This window comes from Aphelocoma coerulescens, chromosome 9 (assembly GCF_041296385.1).
Source record: "Aphelocoma coerulescens isolate FSJ_1873_10779 chromosome 9, UR_Acoe_1.0, whole genome shotgun sequence".
Classification (NCBI taxonomy): Eukaryota; Metazoa; Chordata; class Aves; order Passeriformes; family Corvidae; genus Aphelocoma; species Aphelocoma coerulescens.
Genome location: NC_091023.1, coordinates 13,136,743 through 13,157,218, shown reverse-complemented (window position 1 = coordinate 13,157,218; position 20,476 = coordinate 13,136,743). Strand labels below are relative to the sequence as shown.

At 42.2% G+C, this 20,476-nt stretch overlaps 1 protein-coding gene across 7 annotated transcripts; it reads left to right on the top strand.

Moving 5' to 3' along the window:
• The first annotated feature begins 4,110 nt into the window (after positions 1-4,110).
• Positions 4,111-15,540, top strand: PLSCR1 (phospholipid scramblase 1). 7 transcript variants are annotated; one of them, XM_069024741.1, is made up of 10 exons: positions 4,111-4,187; positions 5,974-6,047; positions 6,759-6,790; positions 7,570-7,650; positions 9,162-9,319; positions 10,352-10,394; positions 11,476-11,696; positions 12,497-12,658; positions 13,720-13,881; positions 15,080-15,540. In XM_069024741.1, exons 3-10 carry the CDS (start codon positions 6,784-6,786, stop codon positions 15,107-15,109), a joined length of 864 nt encoding a protein of 287 aa, XP_068880842.1. In that variant the 5' UTR covers positions 4,111-4,187; positions 5,974-6,047; positions 6,759-6,783; the 3' UTR covers positions 15,110-15,540. The 7 variants fall into 7 exon arrangements, with proteins under 7 accessions (XP_068880842.1, XP_068880844.1, XP_068880843.1 ...); XM_069024742.1 differs by having other exon boundaries at positions 4,132-4,187; positions 5,977-6,047; XM_069024743.1 differs by lacking the exon at positions 5,974-6,047 and having other exon boundaries at positions 4,113-4,187.
• Positions 15,541-20,476: the final 4,936 nt, after the last annotated feature.

Genomic DNA, 20,476 nt, shown 5'->3' with positions numbered 1-20,476 from the left:
ACTTTATGTGGTTTGGAACTCTTAACTGTCCACTGCTGCTATCTGGATGCTGAATTAGCTAGGACATTACAACACTAAACCCATGTTCACCCGGTTTCCCTCGCAAAGGAGAACCTAAACCTCATTTGTTAGACTGCGGGCTTGATGACTGATTTGATATTGCTAAATGAAATCAAATATGTGAACAGTACTGTTTACAATTTACAATTTTACAATTACAAAATTACAAATCTTTAATACAGAGATGATGTGTTAGCTGCTTTTCTGGCTTCATGAATACATATTTTATTAAATTAGTGAAGGCCTAACTACCACAACAAAATGAGAGCTACACTGAGGCTCAGGGGATGTCAGGTGCCTGTCAAATGCTAGCAGAATAGAATCCATTTGCCCTAGTTCCACATCAGAGAAATAATGCTAATACTAAGAATAGCAATTTATCTACTTTTTAAAATGTTTGGATTTAAACTGCCTTTTACTGCACATACATTATGTCTGTCACACTGGTGGTGGGCTCATACTAAACTCATCATGCTGTATTAAAATGTCGATTTTGCCTATTGGAACATTACGTTATTTGCCTATCTGCTTTCAAAACCACTACTAGTTTGGGTGTGCATGTAGTATAAATGGAAAAAAAGGAAATTATTCTGGATAAGATTCCTTAAATTTGAATAGTTAGGTTGGGGGCAGTCTTTTAAAATCTAAACTCTCCAAGAAAGTTCTAAATATTGTTAAAATTGTATCAGGTAATTATCACTTTGTCATCAAAAGTCCGGAATAAAACAAATGCTGTAATTTCAGTATTAGAAAGTGGAATCCCTTTTATTTGCAGCATAGGGCATGGGGGATCTCTCTGCCTAATGCATGCACTGCAGCTAGAGAACAGATGAGTTTAAATCTATGTAACTGCTTCAGACTCGTTACCTTTCCCCAAACTCATACATACATGCTAAATGTTCTGCTGATTCTTCTGTGTATTCTTCAGCAACATTGCTGAGGCCCACAGTCTTTAAGGCTAGGATAACCACTTGCACACATCAATACAGGACTAAGTACTGTCAGCTAAAGGAATTCCCAAGACTTTAACACTATTTGTTACAATTAAAGTTTTTCCCAAAATGTGCACAAGTGAAGGATGGGAAACACCAGATAAAAACCTGTACCCCATGGCTGGGGCTCCAGCTGGTGCAGCTGAGGAGTTTTTCCTGCCCTGCCACAGGAAGAATCTTCTTTTCTCTTGTTCCTTCTTTCTTTCACTGTTCCTTCTTTTTCTTTTGCTCTTGCTTTTAATTTATTTCCTGGTAGCCCCCTCAAGTTTGTGCCTCAAACCTCACATCCTATGTCTTTTCTATTAAGACAACAACTAGTCTCAGCTTATCTTTCTCTGCATCTCCCATGTCTGCTTGCTGTTCCAGGTTTGCTTTCCAGATCACAAACACTGGAGAAGGGAGTCTTTTGTGGGATTGTGTCCACAGGCACAGAAAGCAACCCCCCCAGTAACCACTTTTATTTCCTTGAGTAGTGCAAACAGTGCCGTTCCTGAGGTTAAATGCAGTTAAACAGAGTTTGAGCTGCATAAAGGCTGTTTGCTCTCATGTACAGCCCTGAGTGAACTTCCTCCCATGTCCCCTCACACAGATGTCCTGCCTGAGCACTGAGGGAAAAGGAGCTGGTTAGGTGACGTTAGCAAGGAAGATGAGAGCTGCTTTTGTCAACTCCACTCCAGGTTACTGGACACCTCTGTGTGAGAAGCTGGTGGAGGAACTGGTCCCACTTCTGGTGTTGGGCACCACAGGATCAGATGAGGAGTCAATGTCAGGAGCATGAGAAGTTAAAGCAGTGGAAAGTAATGTTCTGAATATACAGACCATAAGCAACATACCTAGAAAATGGGGTCAAGAAGCTACAAATAATGTTTCTTTTCAGATAAATGTGCTTAAAACTAAAAGAGTAAATTCTAGGAGCATGATCATTTTCTTATTTCTCTTGAAACAATTGCAACTTCTTTTCTAAATGTTTTAGGCATTCCCCTGCTGGTTAAATCTGCTCACTGGAGAAAATAAAAAGGTACTGACCATTTCAACCCCCTGATCTAACAGAAAAGCACTGACTGTCAGTTACAACATCAGTGATCCTAGCTGGACAAGAAAAGAACTGGAACATTATTTGATATGGGGAAGACTGATAAATTACTTAGTATTTTGTGAATCATGGCATCTTTTTTTCTACCGCTGCAGGTGAATGGGTTTTTTTTTCTACTGATAGATGCCTGAAAGGAAGAGATATGCTGCTATCTTTTTTCTCTTTGATAGGACAATGATATTCTCATCTAAGAAATAACATGCATCTCTATGTCAAAAAGTAATGTTTTCTGGGCAATACAATTTGAATTTCAGTGTATGAGTCTGAACCAAGCTAAATATAACTATGCTATATTGCTGTAAAAAAGAAGGGTGATATCAAAAACTGCCATGTATTTCTAATTTCCCAACCATGTCAAAAAATTCTATACCTGTTTCTTAAGAGATGTTTAAAACCTGTTTCTTGGTGTCTGTTACTAATCCTCTTAGTGGATTCAGTGCAGATGTGTGGGGAAATGCTAGTCACCTTTAGATTAGATTCTTCTGTACCTGAGGAAACAAGCAAAATAAAATCCTCAAATCCTTGTCCTATCTGGTGTTTAGGTGAAATCCAATGCAGGGCTAGAATAATAGTTTGGGGGTTTTTTGGTTTGGTTTTGTTTATGGAAAATTCAGTATTGAAATGGAGAGCTTATTTTGGGAGGTAGATGACAAAGACTACAAAGTATGTAAAGCTACAAGGTGACCTGCACTTAATAATTTGTTCTCTTTGTTAAGGATTCAGATTGAGTCCCCAGTCTTGGGTTTCGTGCATGCACCCAATTACTGTGATCACATTTGTGTGGTTTACATGAAATACAGTTTCCTTTGAAGAGGCATACGTGGACAGGAGCAGCTCGAGTCTGATGTATGTGAATGTACAGAGGAGGGTGCAGGAGAGCTGTTAATCAGGGAGTGAGCCAACTGGCTCCAAGTCTTTTGGTTCCCAAACAATTCAGTATTGTATGTTCTTGTTCCTGTAACTGCGAAGTCCATGTAAATATATTATTTCCCCTGAGGTCCTGCCTTACAAGCAAGGTAAAATTGTTCCAAATACATTTGTTCTCCATTCAGGGTGGACATAGAACTTGGCGTTATCACCTGTGTGTAACTTGATGGCCTGTAACTAAAAAGCAGAAATTAATTAATTAATTAATATTAAAAGGACTGAATGGGCATGGATGAAATGGAAAAGGTAAATGTCACGAAGAGCAAAGCTTTGGAAATGCCGGTGTTTCTCGGCAGGGCTGGCAGCAGCAGTTTCCTGCCCGCAGCCCGGCCCTGCCCTCACTCCGCGCCGCGCAGCGCTGGGTGTTCCCGAAGGGCACGGCGGGGCACGGGCACGGCGGGGCACGGGCACGGCGGGGCACGGGCGGGGCACGGGCGGGGCACGGGCACGGCGGGGCAGGGGCACGGCGGGGCAGGGGTACGGCGGGGCAGGGGTACGGCGGGGCAGGGACACGGCGGGGGCACGGGCACGGCGGGGCACGGGCACGGCGGGGCAGGGGTACGGCGGGGGCACGGGCACGGCGGGGCACGGACACGGCGGGGCACGGGCACGGCGGGGCACGGGCACGGCGGGGCAGGGGTACGGCGGGGCACGGACACGGCGGGGGCACGGGCACGGCGGGGCACGGGCAGGGCGGGGCACGGACACGGCGGGGCACGGGCACGGGCGGGGCACGGGCACGGCGGGGCACGGACACGGCGGGGCACGGGCAGGGCGGGGCACGGGCACGGGCGGGGGCACGGGCACGGCGGGGCACGGACACGGCGGGGCACGGGCAGGGCGGGGCACGGGCACGGGCGGGGGCACGGACACGGCGGGGCACGGGCACGGCGGGGCACGGGCAGGGCGGGGCAGGGACACGGCGGGGCAGGGACACGGCGGGGCACGGGCGGGGCACGGGCAGGGTGGGGCAGGGACACGGGCAGGGCGGGGACGGGCACGGCGGGGGCACGGGCAGGGCGGACAGAGGAGCCGCGGCTTGGGAACAGCACATGCGGCTGGTGGGGCTTTAAGCGTCTTTAACGACCAGGATTCCTTCCCGGCGGTGCTGTCAGGTATCCCGGCGTTTTCCTCACAGGGGTGCCTAATGACCAGCAGGGCTGTGGCAGGGGCCTGACGAGGAGAAGCCCCACGTTTTCCGGGTGGGGAGTGCGGGTTAAGTTAGAATATATCTCTTTAGAGAAATAACTCGTTTGCAGAGATTGGGTTAAGGGGAGGTGCTGATGGCCGGGCTGTCCCCGGAGAGCCCCGCTCGAGGAGGGAGGCGGCAGCCGCCGCAGGTTGGTTCTGGCAGCCGCGGTCCTGTCCCCAGCAGAGCAGAGCGGCATTAGCGCTGATGGTCCCTCTCTGAGCGAGGCTGATACTCTGCGTGTGACCTGGCTGTGCGGCTGCCAGGTGCTGGCGCTCCCAGGTCTCAGGAGAAAAGTCAGTGTAAAGGGACAGGGTACCCTACTGCATCAGAACAAACAAACAAAAAAATTAATTCCTTCTCTGAATAATATTTTGTTAACATTAGACAAAAATAAACTGTTTAATTAGATCAACTAGTTGATCTTTAAGCATACTGTTTCTCCAGCAGTCAAGGTTAAAATCCAGTGGCTGAATAGTCTAATATAATGCAACGTCAAAAAAGAAAAAGCCACAAAGGGGGAACTAATGCATACCTCCTGGCTATTTCGCTTCTTTTTTTAATATTACAGCCTCTTGGAAAGGACCTGGCTTGTTGTTTATATGGCACTAAGCATGTTTGTGCTGGGGGGCTTACATTAATATGCTCTTGGCACTTTAGTGAGATGGATAAGAAATGAAACTACTTGTCACGCCAGTGTTCTGTTTTTCTGATAAAAAGCAGAAGCTCTATAGTTAACATAATTATGACATGTCTGAATTACTTGCAGGATATCTAGTGACATGCATCAGGGTGAGGGACATGTAGCTGTGTTACGTAGTTCTGAAAATGAGAAAGTGACTGAAAATAAACATGGACATTCATAAAAAAAGGACCTATCTAGGGATGAGATGAGGGCTGAGCTTTGTAAAATCTATTGCTTTTTTACTATAGAGCATATCAACCCTTTCTTAATCCTAGACTGTACAGTGGCTTGTATGTGTGGTTCTAGGGACAATGGAAGATTCTGGACTACTACAAAGCCTTTCTTTTAAATAAGTCATATCATTCTGTCTCTACCAAAGGGCTTAGTTGTAATTCTCAGTATTTTGCTGAAGTTCACGTAGCTGGAACATCTCACAGTACAAGCTGATCTTTTGCTAGTTTAATTAATATTTTTTATTCTTCTATAGTTTGTGGTAATTCCTGCATACAGGGACTACATTTTACCCTACTACATTCTACATACTACCCTATGACCAGAATCTAATTAAAGTATGTCAAAAAGGATGGTGATTTTATTAGTAGAGTTAGTAAAGCAGAAGAAAACGTATAATAAAAAAGGAATGTTTAAGAGCAACTGAACCAGCTGCTCTTAAAGAGGATGTTCTGTAGGATTTGGAGAGTGAGTTAGTTCCATGACATCCCAGAAACATAGACATCACCCTGTGAGACCTGCTTTTACTCAGAGTGAAAACCAGGAAGGGATTGCTTTCAGTTTCACTTCCCTTCCCAGTTTTGAATAACTATCTTCACTGAACTGAAGTAGTTAGAAAAATCATAAAAGATAAAATCTATTGGTAATTTAACTTGAACTGGATTATTTTTAAAGAACAACTAGGTTTACTTTTTATTTTAAAGCTTTCAATACTCTTAAAAAGGAGAGCCTACATCATTCTTTTTTACACTTTCACTTTTGGATCTCCTGACTGTTTTGGATCTGTCTGTAATAGCAGTTGCTGCTGTTGTCTTGCTTCACTCCTTACCCCAGAGAAGGAAATAACTCTCAAAGTTTATGCTGGTATCAGTAAGTTGGGGTTTTTTTGGTTTTGTGGTGGGTGGTGGTTTCTTGTTAGTGTTTTTTTCTGGGGTTTTTTTGTTTGTTTGTTTGGGTTTTTTTTGTTTGTTTGTTTGTGGTTTTTTTGTTTGGTTTTTTTGTGGGCTGTGTTGTTTGGGGTTTGTTTTCTTTTTTTTTTTTTTTTTTTTTTTTAAATTCCTCTCAGCAACCACCCTTTGTTATCCTGTGAAGGCAAAAACTCAATTTGTGATATTTAGTAGTAGCACTAGAGAAGTGGAATAGCTTAAAGAACTGAGTAGGTGGTAGCATGGCTACATGGCTGCTCCAGGGTTTACTCGAGCAGGTTTTGTGGTCAACATCAATACACTGAACCAGCTGCCCTTAACTTACTGCAGTAAACTGTTAATCTGAATTACAGGATGTTTCTGAATGGCTGTGCAGTGGAGTCTTGCACATCCCAATGCTTTCCTCTGAGTTGAGGAGGATTTCAGGATACTTAAAGCATGAATGCAGGCATAGAAAATTCAGACTTATGTGGTGGTGGAGACGTAGCCTAGATGGAAGCTGAGATATTTAAGGTTGTTTTACCTTGTATTTGTAATTTAGCTTTCCCATACAGTTTAGAGAGGTAAATATCTTTTATCAATAATAGAGAACTGAATAGCTCTTGTGTGAAATTATATATTTAAAAAATCATGAGATAAAAATGTTCTTTTGCAGAACAACTACAAGCAGATTTACGACAATGCAAGGTGAGTGAAATATAACCAAAATGTCAACTTTTGCTAACATCAAAGATAGCATATTCAAGCAATATTAGCTTTCTAATTATATGAAATATGTATGAATGTTTTAAGCTGAAATTATTTACATTTTAAAATTGAATATTTTACTAAACAGAGAGCTTACATTTTCAGATCTTGATTTCTGAAGTTCAGTAAAAATAATAAATAAATTAGTAACCTTGAAATTCATGTTATTTCTGCTTACAAACTGAAGCTGGTAAATGTTTTTAAATCCATAACCCTCTCCATCTGCTGGTGAGGCATTAGTCGAAGAAGTTGGGAGAAAAGGTTTTACACAGAGGGGAATGGCTCGTTGCCATGTTCTGTACTGGAGGGCAGACTGTCAGTTCCTGGCAATGCTTTGAATTCAGGCCTCTTTCTACATAGCAATGAACAAAGACGTCTTTGGTCCAGGCAGAGTGAACTGACCCTGTTTGAGCAGGGCTTGGACTAGATGATCTCAGGAGGTCCTTTCCAAGCCGAATGATTCTGTGACCTCTTCATGACATCCTGTGCAGTACCTGTCTTTTTTCTGTGCTTCAAGGACCAGAACTCCATTAAGTTTTACTGATGTTTAATACATACATTGTTCATAAATACAATCTTGATGTATATTTTTGCTATACAGAAAACAGCTGCCTAGTTTTGTTCTGTGTGTGCTCTGGAAAAGGAGGCAGTGCTGGGGATCTTTGACGCAGGGTAGGAGGAAATGATCCATACTCAGTGTGTATGTCCCATTCTTCCAGGACGTCAACCTGCCACAGCACCTGGAATGCCCTATGGCTCCCCACAGCAGGTCCCTGGGACATACCAAGGTAGGTGGGAAGGTAGGTTACAGATCTGTGACACCATTAGGAAATAAGCACAGGGAATATGTGGTACAAGGGGGATCATCTCTGATTTACTTTTCTGCTATTAATTCTATAGAGTTCCTTTTAATGTCTGTTTTGCTGAAAAGTAATTTCTTTCCTTTTGGGTGCTCCATGTTGAGCAGTACCAATAGTGGTAGGAGTTAAAAATGTCAGGTGTTCCTTGGTGGTCACTGTGGGGAGTTTGCTAGGAGGTGTTACTGATTGCAATTAATGTGTGGCAGGTTTTTACGGATGATCAGATTTTTTAATTATCATGTTATTTCAGTATTTCACTTTATTTTTCTTTAGAAATCCAGAACTGAAGAAAGAATTGTTTTCCTCTTGCAGTTCTGTGTGTATTCTCTTCTTGTTTCATGCTGTACTTTGCAGGTGGTTATACCTTACATTTTCCCTCACTTGCTCTCTCCTGTCTCATTTCCTGCTCCACTTCAAAATGCAGCACTCCTGAACAGCTTCTCTCATTCTGGCAATGACTGCTTTCTGAAGATCCAAATCACAATAAATATCTAAAAATCAGGCTCAAAGCGTAAGTCAGAGGTAAAAAGCAAAATGTTTGGCCTAAGTTACTGCGCTGTTCTTAAGGCGTGTGCATCTTGGCACAAGGAACTCTGAGGTTTGTAAAGTAAACTTGCAAACTCGTAAGTAAAGTGGGCAATGAGCACTCATTGCTTGTGCCATGGAGGTCGCAGGAGCATTGTTACTTTGAGTAATTGTATGTGCATGCTCTTGCACACAATAGCAGTAGGTAGATTGTGTGCAAAGCCCATGCTCAGACAAAAAAGTGATTTTGAATTCCCAAAGGGTGGATTCTTCTCTGGGGTGGGGGATGTGGCCGCCTATGAGTTTTAAGCCACAGCTGTTTACAGGACATGAGGTACAGGCCTGCTTATGGTTACAGCCTGATCTTTCACGTGCAGTGGTCCAGTTGTTGTAATGTGGAATTTGGTGCTGAGCTGGTATGGTCTGTAGGTCCACAAGTCATCTGGTTTGAAAACTATAGATGACCTTTGCTAAAAGGACATTTCCTTTCACGAAAGTAGAAGGTATAATTCCAGGAAAACTTTGTCTTAAAATTCCTCATTTACTCAACTGACAGCTTGTGTAAATGCCAATGCGTTTCATGTAATTTAAAGTATTCTGTCTTCTCTAGTTAGAAATACCCTTTATTTATTTATTTCTGTTTTTTGAATTGACTGTCTCTTGTGTGAATGAAATTTCTTCTGTATTCAAGAATGATGCATTTATTTATTTATTTGGTTTGCTTTTGTCTGAGGCATCAGAACCTCCCATGGCAGTGTAACTCCCTTCATGAAAGGTATTGTATTCATAACTGAAATATATAAGGGATAAGGATGTCCATAGTTCAAAACAGTGAATAAATTACTCTTCTGAAGATTTGTGGGACAATTCTTTTCCAATATCTAATTTTCATAACTATATGTCTCTTACCGTACTAAATGTCACAGGTGCAGGGAACTATGGATTCCAGGCACAGCCCATGGGATTCCCAGGTGGATTTGTTGTTCCACCTGTCCAGAACCAGCCCACCATGGACAGGGCATTTTGGATGCCTATTCCTCCTTCTATTCCCAACTGCCCTCCTGGCTTGGAATACCTCACACAGGTACCTGCACCCTTCCTCCTTCCCCAGAGACCAGGTATTCTGCTCAGGGAAGCAGCCTGCATCCATGAAATAGCTAAATAAAGCATCTGGCTGTGTTTCAGCTGCAAGGGTTGCTGCTTGTGGGCTGCTAAGTGAAGCCTTTTGTAACATCTGAATGCAGAGATATCTGTTACAGGTGTAGCACTTGTTCATGAGTACCTTCCTGCCAAATAGGATGCTAAAGGATGAGGGACACAGGCCTATCATACATCCTTCCCATTTCTGAAAGTACTGTTTGTGAGATGTAATGCCATTTGTCAAGGTGTGTAGAATAAATACCTATAATATGGTCATCTGTAGTACATTAGAGGCACTTAATTTTCCACATGATGCTTTCTTTACACCTCAATATTGTTAGTAGAGGTGCAAGTAAGACTTTTACAGCATAGAGAATGCTAATAGCAAAATAAGAATTGTTTCCACATTACTGAATATGTCTTTGTACCATAAAATACGGTTCATCTCAGCACTGGAAAGATTAATACTGATGTATTGCTGCCAGTTTTTCAAACTGCTGAAAATAAAACAAAGGCAAAAGAAAAAAAGTACTGGTGAGGAGAGGCTGATTTCCCCCTGAATTTCCCTCAGAGCTGAGAAGTAACTGAGCTTCTGCTCTAAAGTATCTCCATTTCCTGCTTTTGTCTGTATGGAGGGTCTGGGACATGATGTCAGAGCTCTGTCAGGCTCTGAGTCCTGAAAGGAACATAGGAACATAGGAACATTAGCCCTGTACACTTGTAACCAGCTGAACCAGGCTTGGGTTCAGCTCCCCCCATCAGCTCCAGTGCTCTGGAACACTCTTCTGCTAAACTGGCAGAGGACAGGAGGGGAGTGAGCTATTTTCATATCTTAACTGGTAGATAATCTGCCTCTAGACTGTGTATTGATCAATACATTTTTATCCTAAAATGAAACAGCAGCAGTTCTTAAAACTGCATTTTGTCTTGCAACTTGTTAACTGTTTGTTCTGTTTAATTCTTCAACCATGAGCAGATTGACCAGGTATTAATTCATCAGCAACTTGAACTTCTTGAGAGTAAGTACAAAGTATTTAAGTCTAATAATCCCAAGAACAATAAAGTTTAGACTTTCTTTGATGCTGTGTTTTTAAGGTGGTCACCACCTTTGTCCTTCTTTCCTCTATTACCTGTCTCAATTCCTGCAGAAGTCATGGAAGAGAGGAAGGAGAAAACAGAAGGGAAGATTTTCAGCGGGTTCTATATCCCAAAAGATACACAGCAATGCAACTGAATAATCTTGGTTATAGGTGCTATAGTTGATACGTAGCTAGTTATGGATGAAGTCACACATTTCCAATGTTACCTGTTAACTATGATTCCTACTCTCCTCTCTTATTAAAGATCTTATTTTCTGTCCTGTCATATCCCACCTAATTCCATGGACTGGCATGTGGCTTTGATCCCGTTTACAGGCAATCCTGCTGTTCTAGCACACTGAATAGCTTTTCTTCTGCTCCCCTCATTCTGTGCTTTAAGAATATCCAAGTTATATTATCAGTGTCTTTCAAACAGAAGAAAGAAAATGGACCATACATCCCAGCTGACCCCTAATGTTGCTGCTGCATTTTTCTTTTCAGTTCTTTCTAAAATTTAAAAGAGTGCTTTCATTTGTTATAGAAACCAATTAAAATTTCTGTCCTGGCTGTCGTTGCTTTTGATGTGTGCTGCTGTAAATCTTGCCTGAGAAGGTTTTTCGTAGCTTTCTTACTCTGAATGTATTTGTGCCCTTTTCTGGCTTCACCCCCAAATTCACAACTCTCTTTAACGTCCATTCAATTCTTCCCTGAGAATGTTCCCTGCTGTGTTATTGGTAATGGTGGTGCTTGCTCAGGCAGCACCTGTGGCCAGGGGAGACACTGGGGACTAATGGGAATCTCTGTGCTCTTTCTGCACGTCCTTGTTCATCGTGGATTCTTCTCTCTGAACTTCTCCATCAGGCTTCACTGCTTGAGAGTCCTTTCCTATCATTTCCTCTTGCCAGCAGCTGCCTCTGACAGACTTTGAGCAAGGCTTGTCTTCCCAAAGGACAGCTGCAGAGTTAGCAGGGAGTGTCTGATCAAGCACTCCTAGGAATTTAGGTTTTTTCCTGTTTTTCAGTTATGACTGGCCTTGAAGTAAATAACAAATATGAACTCAAGAATGCACTGGGGCAAAGGGTGTACTTTGCAGCAGAGGACACAGACTGCCTTACCAGGAATTGCTGTGGGCCATCACGGCCCTTCACCATCCGGATTACAGACAACCTGGGCCACGAGGTGATAACGCTGCAGAGACCTCTCCGCTGTTCCATGTGCTGCTGCCCCTGCTGTTTACAGGAGGTGAGTTGCTGCCTCTCACTGCCTTCCTTCTCGTGGGACAGGGACCTCCTGTGCAGTTTTAAGGTGGGGTTGTCTTGAATCAGGAGGTGAGGTGAAGCGAGTCAAGTTTTTCCAGTAAGGTGTGGGAAGAGAGATCTGTGGGATTTGTGGATAAGGTCCTTGGTCTAGGAAGAAGCAAGTGTGCTGCAACACTTGGACTCGCTGGCCAGTTCTGACTGCAGTAATGAAAAAGCTGATTGAACAGCCTGTGAGGGAACTTGTGGCTGGTGCTCAAATCTGCACTGGAGATGGACTTGGTATGGAAGAGCAAGGCAACAGTTTTCATAAAATAACAGCTGGAGTTTTCATTTTTACAGCTCTGAAAGCTATAGTGACATTCAACACAGGAGATCGTGAGATTTTTTTTTCATATTAACCTAATTCTGGAATGATGCAACTTCTGAGACTACTCAGAGCTCCTGCTGAGGCATTTGCAGTAGCAGCACTCCATAATGCCTTCACCGAATGCTTTTGGGATGCTCGCTGCCTTTCTTCCACTGAATTTTGAGCTTTATATTGTAGATGCATAGTTTGTGTGCTCCACAGCCTGAGGAGTCTCTTACTGTTTTCTTGAAGGCAAAAGTTGAATAAGAGGTCTGCAATCTGAGTGTAGTCTTCTGAAAACACTCACAGAAAAATGTACTGAAAGGCCAAACTGTTGCGTAAAAATAAGCTGTGTTTCATTTGTATGGTGTGGGTTTTGTTTCAAAAGCATATGGAAGAATGAACATTCACTTGAAGATTTTCTTTTTCCCGTGAAGCTGGAAGTCCAGGCACCTCCAGGACAAACAATTGGTTATGTTGTCCAGAACTGGCATGTCTGCCTGCCAAAGTTTACCATTCAAGATGAGAAAAAAATGGATATACTGAAAATAACTGGCCCATGTGTTGTGTGCAGGTGTTGTGAAGATGTTAATTTTGAGGTAGGAAATGTAAAAATTGTTTGCATGTATCTGTTTTCAGATAGTGGTTTGATGTTAGTTTGTTTCTTGACTTACTACCTGTCAGCTGAACTATAGTATATATTAAGTAATGTTAAGTATATTAAGTAATTGCTACGTCATCTTTTAATGCTGGTATAATCAAATCACTTCTCTAGATACCTAAATTACTCTAGATAAACCAGACAAACTTACAGAAATGATGTGTTAAAGCCACTCCTCAGTGATCACTGAGAATAATTCCCTGTTAAATTAAATCACTTAATTAAAATATTTAGCAGCAAAATCTTTTTGAATCTGTTATGCCAGGCTCTAAGAAAAATACAGTCAGCTATATCAGGTATTTATTAAAATGACTTCCTACAGCCAGTTCTTTAATCATTTAATAATCATTAAATGAACTAGTAAGTTAAGATAATTTAGACCTGAAATACTGAGTTGAATGACTGAAGAGTTACAACTTCCCTTTAAAATAATATTGATTAATGCAACAATGTTTTTGTAGTTTATGTAGAAGATATCCTAGGCTACAATTTAATGTTTAAAATGATGTTGCAAATAGTTACTACAGCAAATTTGTATTATTTATTTTGGAAACTAGTCTTTCACATGACCCAGAAGACTGGATCTAACTTTAGAAAACATAATGTTGCCACAGGGCTAATCTCTGCTTTTGACCAGAAGAATGTAATTTGTTTAATTTTCACTTGAGCAGTTCCCTATACACGGCAGAAGAAACTAATTCACTCTCTTGCCTAAAAGACAGCACTTTCAGCAGACTGTGTGCATGTGGGTGCTGTATCCCAGCACCATCAAGGAGTTGAACTTCCCAGTCAGATTCAGAATCAAGTTCATGGCTCTAATACTTAGGACCGACTTTCTGATAGTCTGATTGCCTTTTGATACAAACACTTGCAGTCAATAACTGTATTAATTCAAATAACAGTCTGAAGTTTTTAATGGATCTATTCCAAAATGGATTTGGGAATATTATGAATGACAGGTTTGATGATGCTTTTTAAAAATTTTATGTTAACCTATAGGTGAAGTCTGTGGATGAGACTTGTACTGTTGGGAAGATTTCTAAGCAGTGGACTGGGCTTGTGCAGGAAATGTTTACAGACACAGATAACTTTGGAATCTCATTCCCAATGGACCTTGATGTGAAAATGAAAGCTGTCATGATTGGTGCTTGCTTCCTTATTGTAAGTCAATTATTCACTAATACATGAATATAAACTAACTTCTTCATCTATGTGTTTAAATTGTGCTGGTAAAGGAGTCAGTTTTGAGCTCCTTCAAGTGGGTGACAGCTTGTGAACTTCTGTGTGTAAAAATGACCACAAAAGGCAACACAGTATTATTTTAGACAATAAGCTTATTCTAGACTATATAAAGGGCTAATTGTATTTAAGAAGTTTCATATTTGGTGGGACTGAAAAAGGGAAAAGGGAAGACCTCTTACAGACTCATTAGCAGATGAAAGCAAGTTTATGGATGTGAAACCAGAAAAATACAGCTCAGCAGTAGTCAAGAGACCCATCCAAAGCCCAAGCAGCCCGCTGGGCTGGTGGACTGCTGAATGCTGCAGCCACTGCCTCCCGGCTGTCCTTGGAAGCATGAGAAGCACTGAGTGAGCAGGATCAATGCTCTCAGAGCAGTAATTTCCAAATGGAGGGACTACTGTGGAGGCTAAGCACGTTGAACTTGTCAGAGCACTTCTCAGCTGCGCTCAGACTGTCAGCAGTGCAGTGCAGCTCACTTTCCTCTTTAAAAGCAGTGTGCAACACTGTTTCCACCTATCTGTGCAATTCTGCATCAAGGTACCTTTTCAAAACATGCTTTGCTTCTGTGCTGGCTGGGCTGCAGAGGGGCAGGAAAGGGGCATGGGAAGCACCTTGAGTTTGGAAAGGTCTCACCAGCCTCTGACAGCCCTGTGCCTGGACAAGGTTTTGTTTAGCTCTGTGTGTTCCTGTGCTACCAAGTGTATCAAGTGCAGCATTAGCAAGTGTGAGCAACCCAGGCTTTCAGGCACAGAAATGGAGCCCCCACCTGTAAACTAACGATAATCATTATTGTGATGGACTCCAGTCTGAGGTAAAATGAGAGGGAATGAGTCAGGTTGAACAAAGGGCAGAAATCCTCAGCAAAGGAAGCACAGCTTTGGCTAGTAATAAATTAAAAGTTTCCATGTTGGTCTTTCACCATCTTTCTGTCTCTGTGGGTGTCCCATTCTGAGAGATCCAGGTGGTGAGGGTATGGCAAATGTGCCTGTAGCTTCTTCTCGCCCTCTGAGGTTTCTTAGAGGAAGGTGTACATCTTGCAGTGCAGCCAGGGCATCTCTGAACTAAGAACCACATTTAAGAATTATTTGTTTTGTTTGCTTTTTTTTTATCTCCTTAGGACTACATGTTTTTTGAGCATAATAATTAAGCATCAGTGAGCAGGAGTTTGGTAATGAAATCTAGAGGTTCTCTATAGAAGGAAGAAGAACATGGATCTCCCAACTTCCTAATGAATTGCAGAGCTCCAGTAAGAATAAGAGAAATGTGCATGTTATAGTTACATTTCTATAAGCTAAAAGCTTTATGGTCTTTTTTAGATTTTTTTAATCTGGTGAAATAATTTGTAGTATTCAAATAAGGACTCTTTATCTGTATAAATCAATAGTGTGATTTAGAGAAATATATAGCAACCTTTTTTTCCCCAAGAACTCTGTAATTTTAAAGTAACTAATGACAGTAGTTATTTATAACTACTATAATAATACTTTGATTCCTAAAAAAGAGGACTACTTCTATATTCAATATTAGTAATAACCTAAGCATAATAAAGAGATACTGATGTTTTCCTGGGTATTCTTCTTTGGTAATTTTGCCTTGGTGTTCACATTCTGTTGTTTCCATCTTCCTATCAAATACATCAAATATATACATTCAGAGCAAAGTAATGCATTTGAACAGAACTATCTGAAATCACTGTAAAATTGTATTACTCTGGTGTATTGGGTTTGTCTGAGCTGGAGTTCATTTCCCCCCAGCAGCCCTCACAGAGATGTGCTTTGCACTGGGAGCTGGAAAGGTGTTGATAACTCAGCAGTGTTTTGGCTGCAGCTGAGCAGTGCTGTCTCTCTAGCATTCCCTCCTGCCTTGAGTACGCTGGGGGTGGGCAAGGTCCTGGGAGGGGACACAACCAGGCCAGCCGACACAAACTGACCAAAGGGACATTCCATACCATATGACATCAGCTCAGATATAAAAGGTAAGAAAAGGAGGAGGAAGGTGGTGCATTCATTTTTTACGGTGTTTGGCTTCCCAAGCAATCACTTCCACGGTGAAGCCCTGCTTCCTGGGAAATGCCTGGACATCACCTGGTGATGGGAAGTAGAGAATAAAATTTTTCTTTTTTTCACTCTTTGTTTGTGCACACCCAAACTTTTTCTTTCATTTTAGTAAACTGCATTATCTCAACCTACAAGTGGTTTTCCATCTTATAATATTGTATCTCCCCTGTCCATCTGGGAAGGGGAGGGATAGAGCAGCTTGCTGGGCACCTGGCACCCAGCCAAGGTCAACCTACCATGTCTAGTGATGAATATATTGTCAAATATGATTCCTCCTAAGTGTGATCTAATTTCCTTATTTGGGCTATTTTGAAACTTAAGGCTTGTCTGTTCATCAACAGAAGTGTAGAGGTGACAGGAAATACAACTGTGTGCCTGCTTCTATTTAATAATCCTTTAGTAATTGCGCATGAGTGTGACCCGAGGCAAGGAAAAACTGGTTAGTTACTTTTCCGTTTCTCCAGTCCTCTGTGCTTCTCATTTAGTCCATGGTTTTCACAGATTGTGAGTCTGTCTGTTGTTTTGAGGGCATAGAGTAAACAGAACAAGTGTTCTGAGTAAACAGAAGTTTCATTTCAAAAGCAGACACATGAAATGGCAGGTCAATTTCTTAGCATTTATAGCTTTATTTAGATATTTCATTTAAATGTCTAAGTAATGGATAAGTTGCAATTTCTTACCCCAGCACACAAGCACGTGCACAGAATGGTTCTTGGGATCCAGGTTTGGGAAGAAGTCCTTGCCAATATTTTCAGTTGCATTCTAGTCCTGCTTAAGAGTCCTTTAGTTCAGTATTTTCAATTTGTTGGTTGTTCCTGGCCAGTCAAAAAGCAGAAGAAAAGAGAAATGCCATTGCTGCTGTGTACCTGGATACTCTTTGGTGTTTGAAGAATTGTGCAAACTTGGGACAACAGTCCAGACTGTTCTGAAAGTCTTTTAATTGTATATTATTCCTTGTTAAATTAGCTTCTGCTGCTAACATTCCTTGTATATGGACTGTATATGGTGCATTTTTGATTCATCAACACTACTCTTAGGGAATTAATTTAATATTATTTTGAAAATATTTTGTGCTTTATTGACCAGCTATTAATGAGATATCAGAAATCCAATCTTGCTAAAATCTGCTAAAAGTTTCTGATTACTTGATTTAGGAGTAGAAGCTACATGTATTAGAAACCAGACCTGTCCTGTAGGGATTCATCATCATTATTTTTCCTGCAAGAGATGACACACAGCTTCAGTTCTGCCTCTAGCTCTGAAGTCCCAGGCTCAAGTACATTAGATAACTGCACTTCACAGTTACTCAAATACTCCATAAACATTGTTTGGGAGGTATTTGAAAATACCTATTTACCTCCATGGCAGGTGCTGCATAGAATTTAAATTTACAGTTTGCATTAGAGTGAGGTCTGTGGCTGTTTGAGGAATGGATGGAATAATATTTTGCAAGTAGACAAAACAAGGATACCTTTGCCTTTGGTGAAAGGGATCTTGTATCATAAATTCATCCGCTGATGATAAACTGGGGAGCGTACCCAAATTTAAGTGAAGTATTAGGAGGTTGGGCTAAAAGGACATAACCAGGTGTTACGATCTGGTTTAAACCCAGCAAAGCAAAGCAAGCTAAGTCTCTGAGCATAAACCGGAAAGAACTTAGACGGTTCAAAATATCCCCAGAAACGAGATTTAAACCAAACGAGGTTGGATGTTGTTGCCAAAAAATGGATGTATTTTATTTAATAGTAGAGAGGCAAAGAGAAGGGAAGAGAAAAGAAAGAGAGAAAGAAATGGAAAAAAGAAGTGTGCGTGGGGGAGGTGGGGGAACGGGGAGAGGTGACAGGGGTTAGGTGGAAGCAAATCCCATCCCAGGGTCCCAATGACGTCTTGTCGCTCCCCTCCATCTGGTCTGCTCATGGTGAGGGTCCCCCGTTGCCGCCATGGCCAAGCTGCCACACGCCGCCACACGCCACCGCATGCCGCCACACGCCACCGCATGCCGCCACACGCCACCGCATGCTGCCACACGCCACCGCATGCCGCCACACGCCACCGCATGCTGCCACACGCCACCGCATGCTGCCACACGCCACCGCATGCCGCCACACGCCGCCACACGCCACCGCATGCTGCCACACGCCACCGCATGCTGCCACACGCCACCGCATGCCGCCACACGCCACCGCATGCTGCCACACGCCGCCACACGCCGCCACACGCCACCGCATGCCGCCACACGCCGCCACACGCCACCGCATGCTGCCACACCACACGCCGCCACACGCCACCGCATTGCTGCCACACGCCGCCACACCACACGCCAAAGAGTGCAGAATCTCGTGGATTAATGCACACTTTGGGCCAGGTGGGAACACTCACGGGCCTGTCTTGCAGGGGCCAGCTTGACACTGTCCCTTGCAACACGGAGGGTCTGTTGCACCATCTCTGGTGTCTGGTGCAGGGTCTGGGCACCCCTTGGAGGGGGCCCCTGTGATGGGCCATGTCACCCCCTTCTGCTGTGGATAAGCTTCCCCCCCCCCGGTGAGGGCCCCTCAGCTGGGCTCTGCACAGTGGAGGATGGGCAGTCACTGCACCTCTGACCAGAGGCTTTTCCAAGATACCCAGAGCCTCTCCTCCCTCCACCCCTTGGTTCGAGGGTCTGTGAGAGCCTGGCAGCTGATAGCCCTGGGGCTATGGTCCTCATCTTGGAGGTGTTAAGTGCTCAGTGAATGTCCCCAGCCCTGAGTTGTTACTTATCTTCATTAGCAAGCAGTGTCAGGCCTCAGGGCCCCATTCAGGGTGTGGTAGTCTTCTCTGCAGTTTTTGTAATACAGTTTTAAAAGTCTTTTAAGAAAATGTTTGTCATAAAATACAATATTTCAGTTTCTGACACCAGGTGACTTTGTTTTCATTCCTCCAAGTAATTAAAATTTTTTTGTTCAAATTTTGTTCTTAGGCATTGACCCTAAGTCCTGGAAGCACCATTCTTCCAATAACTTTGCATACAAAATTACATTGAAAAATTAATGTACATCTCTGTAGAGCAGTAAGGGAAGAATGGGAGAATGTAAATGGTTAAGAATGATCAACTTCTCATCAAGATGTGTAGGAAAACAATGTTGCAACTCTTCTATCTTAAGGAGAATTTCAGTTGCAAGCAGTAACAATTGTGTGAAGCTTAATCAAAGCAAAGATATCTGTGCTTACATACAGGTTTCTCACATACACTGAAACCCAGCAGTGAAGTTGTGTAAGTTGTGCTATTGCCCATTTAGATTTTTTGATTTTGTGCTGTTCAAGTTTAGTGGTCAAGTTGCTGCAGTTTATTCCTTTACCACATATTTAGCAAAATTAGTAAATAAGGTGAAAATTTAGATAACCCAAGAGAATACGTGAATGCAGCTAAGGAGTAAGAAGTGGCAGCTAAGCATCTTAGATTTGCCAGAACTGTGGTAAGAACTGGAAAGAAGTTCTACAACCTCAGATCATAAACAACAGAGAGAGCATTGGACTGGAGGAACTTTCCATCAGTTGGGTAACTGGATAACTCTGATACTGGTTACACAGCTCATAAACTTTTGTCTTGTGAAACAGTTCACACTCTCTCATGAAGGTAAAAATATTGCATGGGAAATCCTAACTGAAGCTGTCAAGGAGTAACTCTTTAGTTAACCAAACAATGTCTTATTGCCTTTGTAATCTCATGTTTTTTTCTAATGCTATTTAATTGAAAAATGGTTAGTCCTTAGAGTTTTCAAGAACTTTGGGAGTCTTGCTCATTTCTGAAACTGTGTTAAATGCAGGGAAAAATCGTTCTTTGAGCTTTTTTTCATTTTGAAAGAATCCATAACAGCATCCATATTTAATGAATCACCAGAGTCTAGAACTCTCCACTCTTCATCCTTCAGACAATAAGCAATGCAATGATGTAACCCCCTCTCCATAAATCCAGGCTTTGTAAAGCATTAGAAGATTTCCAGCATGCCTGTTATTCAATAGCATCTCAGTGAGATTGAGCTGTTACATAAAACCTTTACAGAGTGAGATTTTCAGATGGATTTCTCGAGTTCTGTTAATGACCTTTCCATCTGTGCCATGCTGGTAAGTTTTTCATCTCTAGCTGTACAGGAGATGCAATCACTTAATAAAACCCTAGGGTCTATATAGCACACAAACCCATAATTTATATGATCTTTCTTAATAGAAAAGCATAATTAATTCCACTTTCCAGAAAACGAAGTTATAAGTGTAAAAAAAACCAAAAAAACAAAAAAAGTAGTTTACTCCTTTTGTCATAAGCAAGATTGGCTTTTTGCTAATTGAGGAGAGACTGACCTTGCTATTTGGAAAAGAGAAGGAGCATTGCTTTAAAGTACATTGTATAACCACTGGCCTTTTAAATACATTTAGTTCATATTTACAAAGTTCATAAAAAGGTTTCCTTGGGTCTTTTTGTT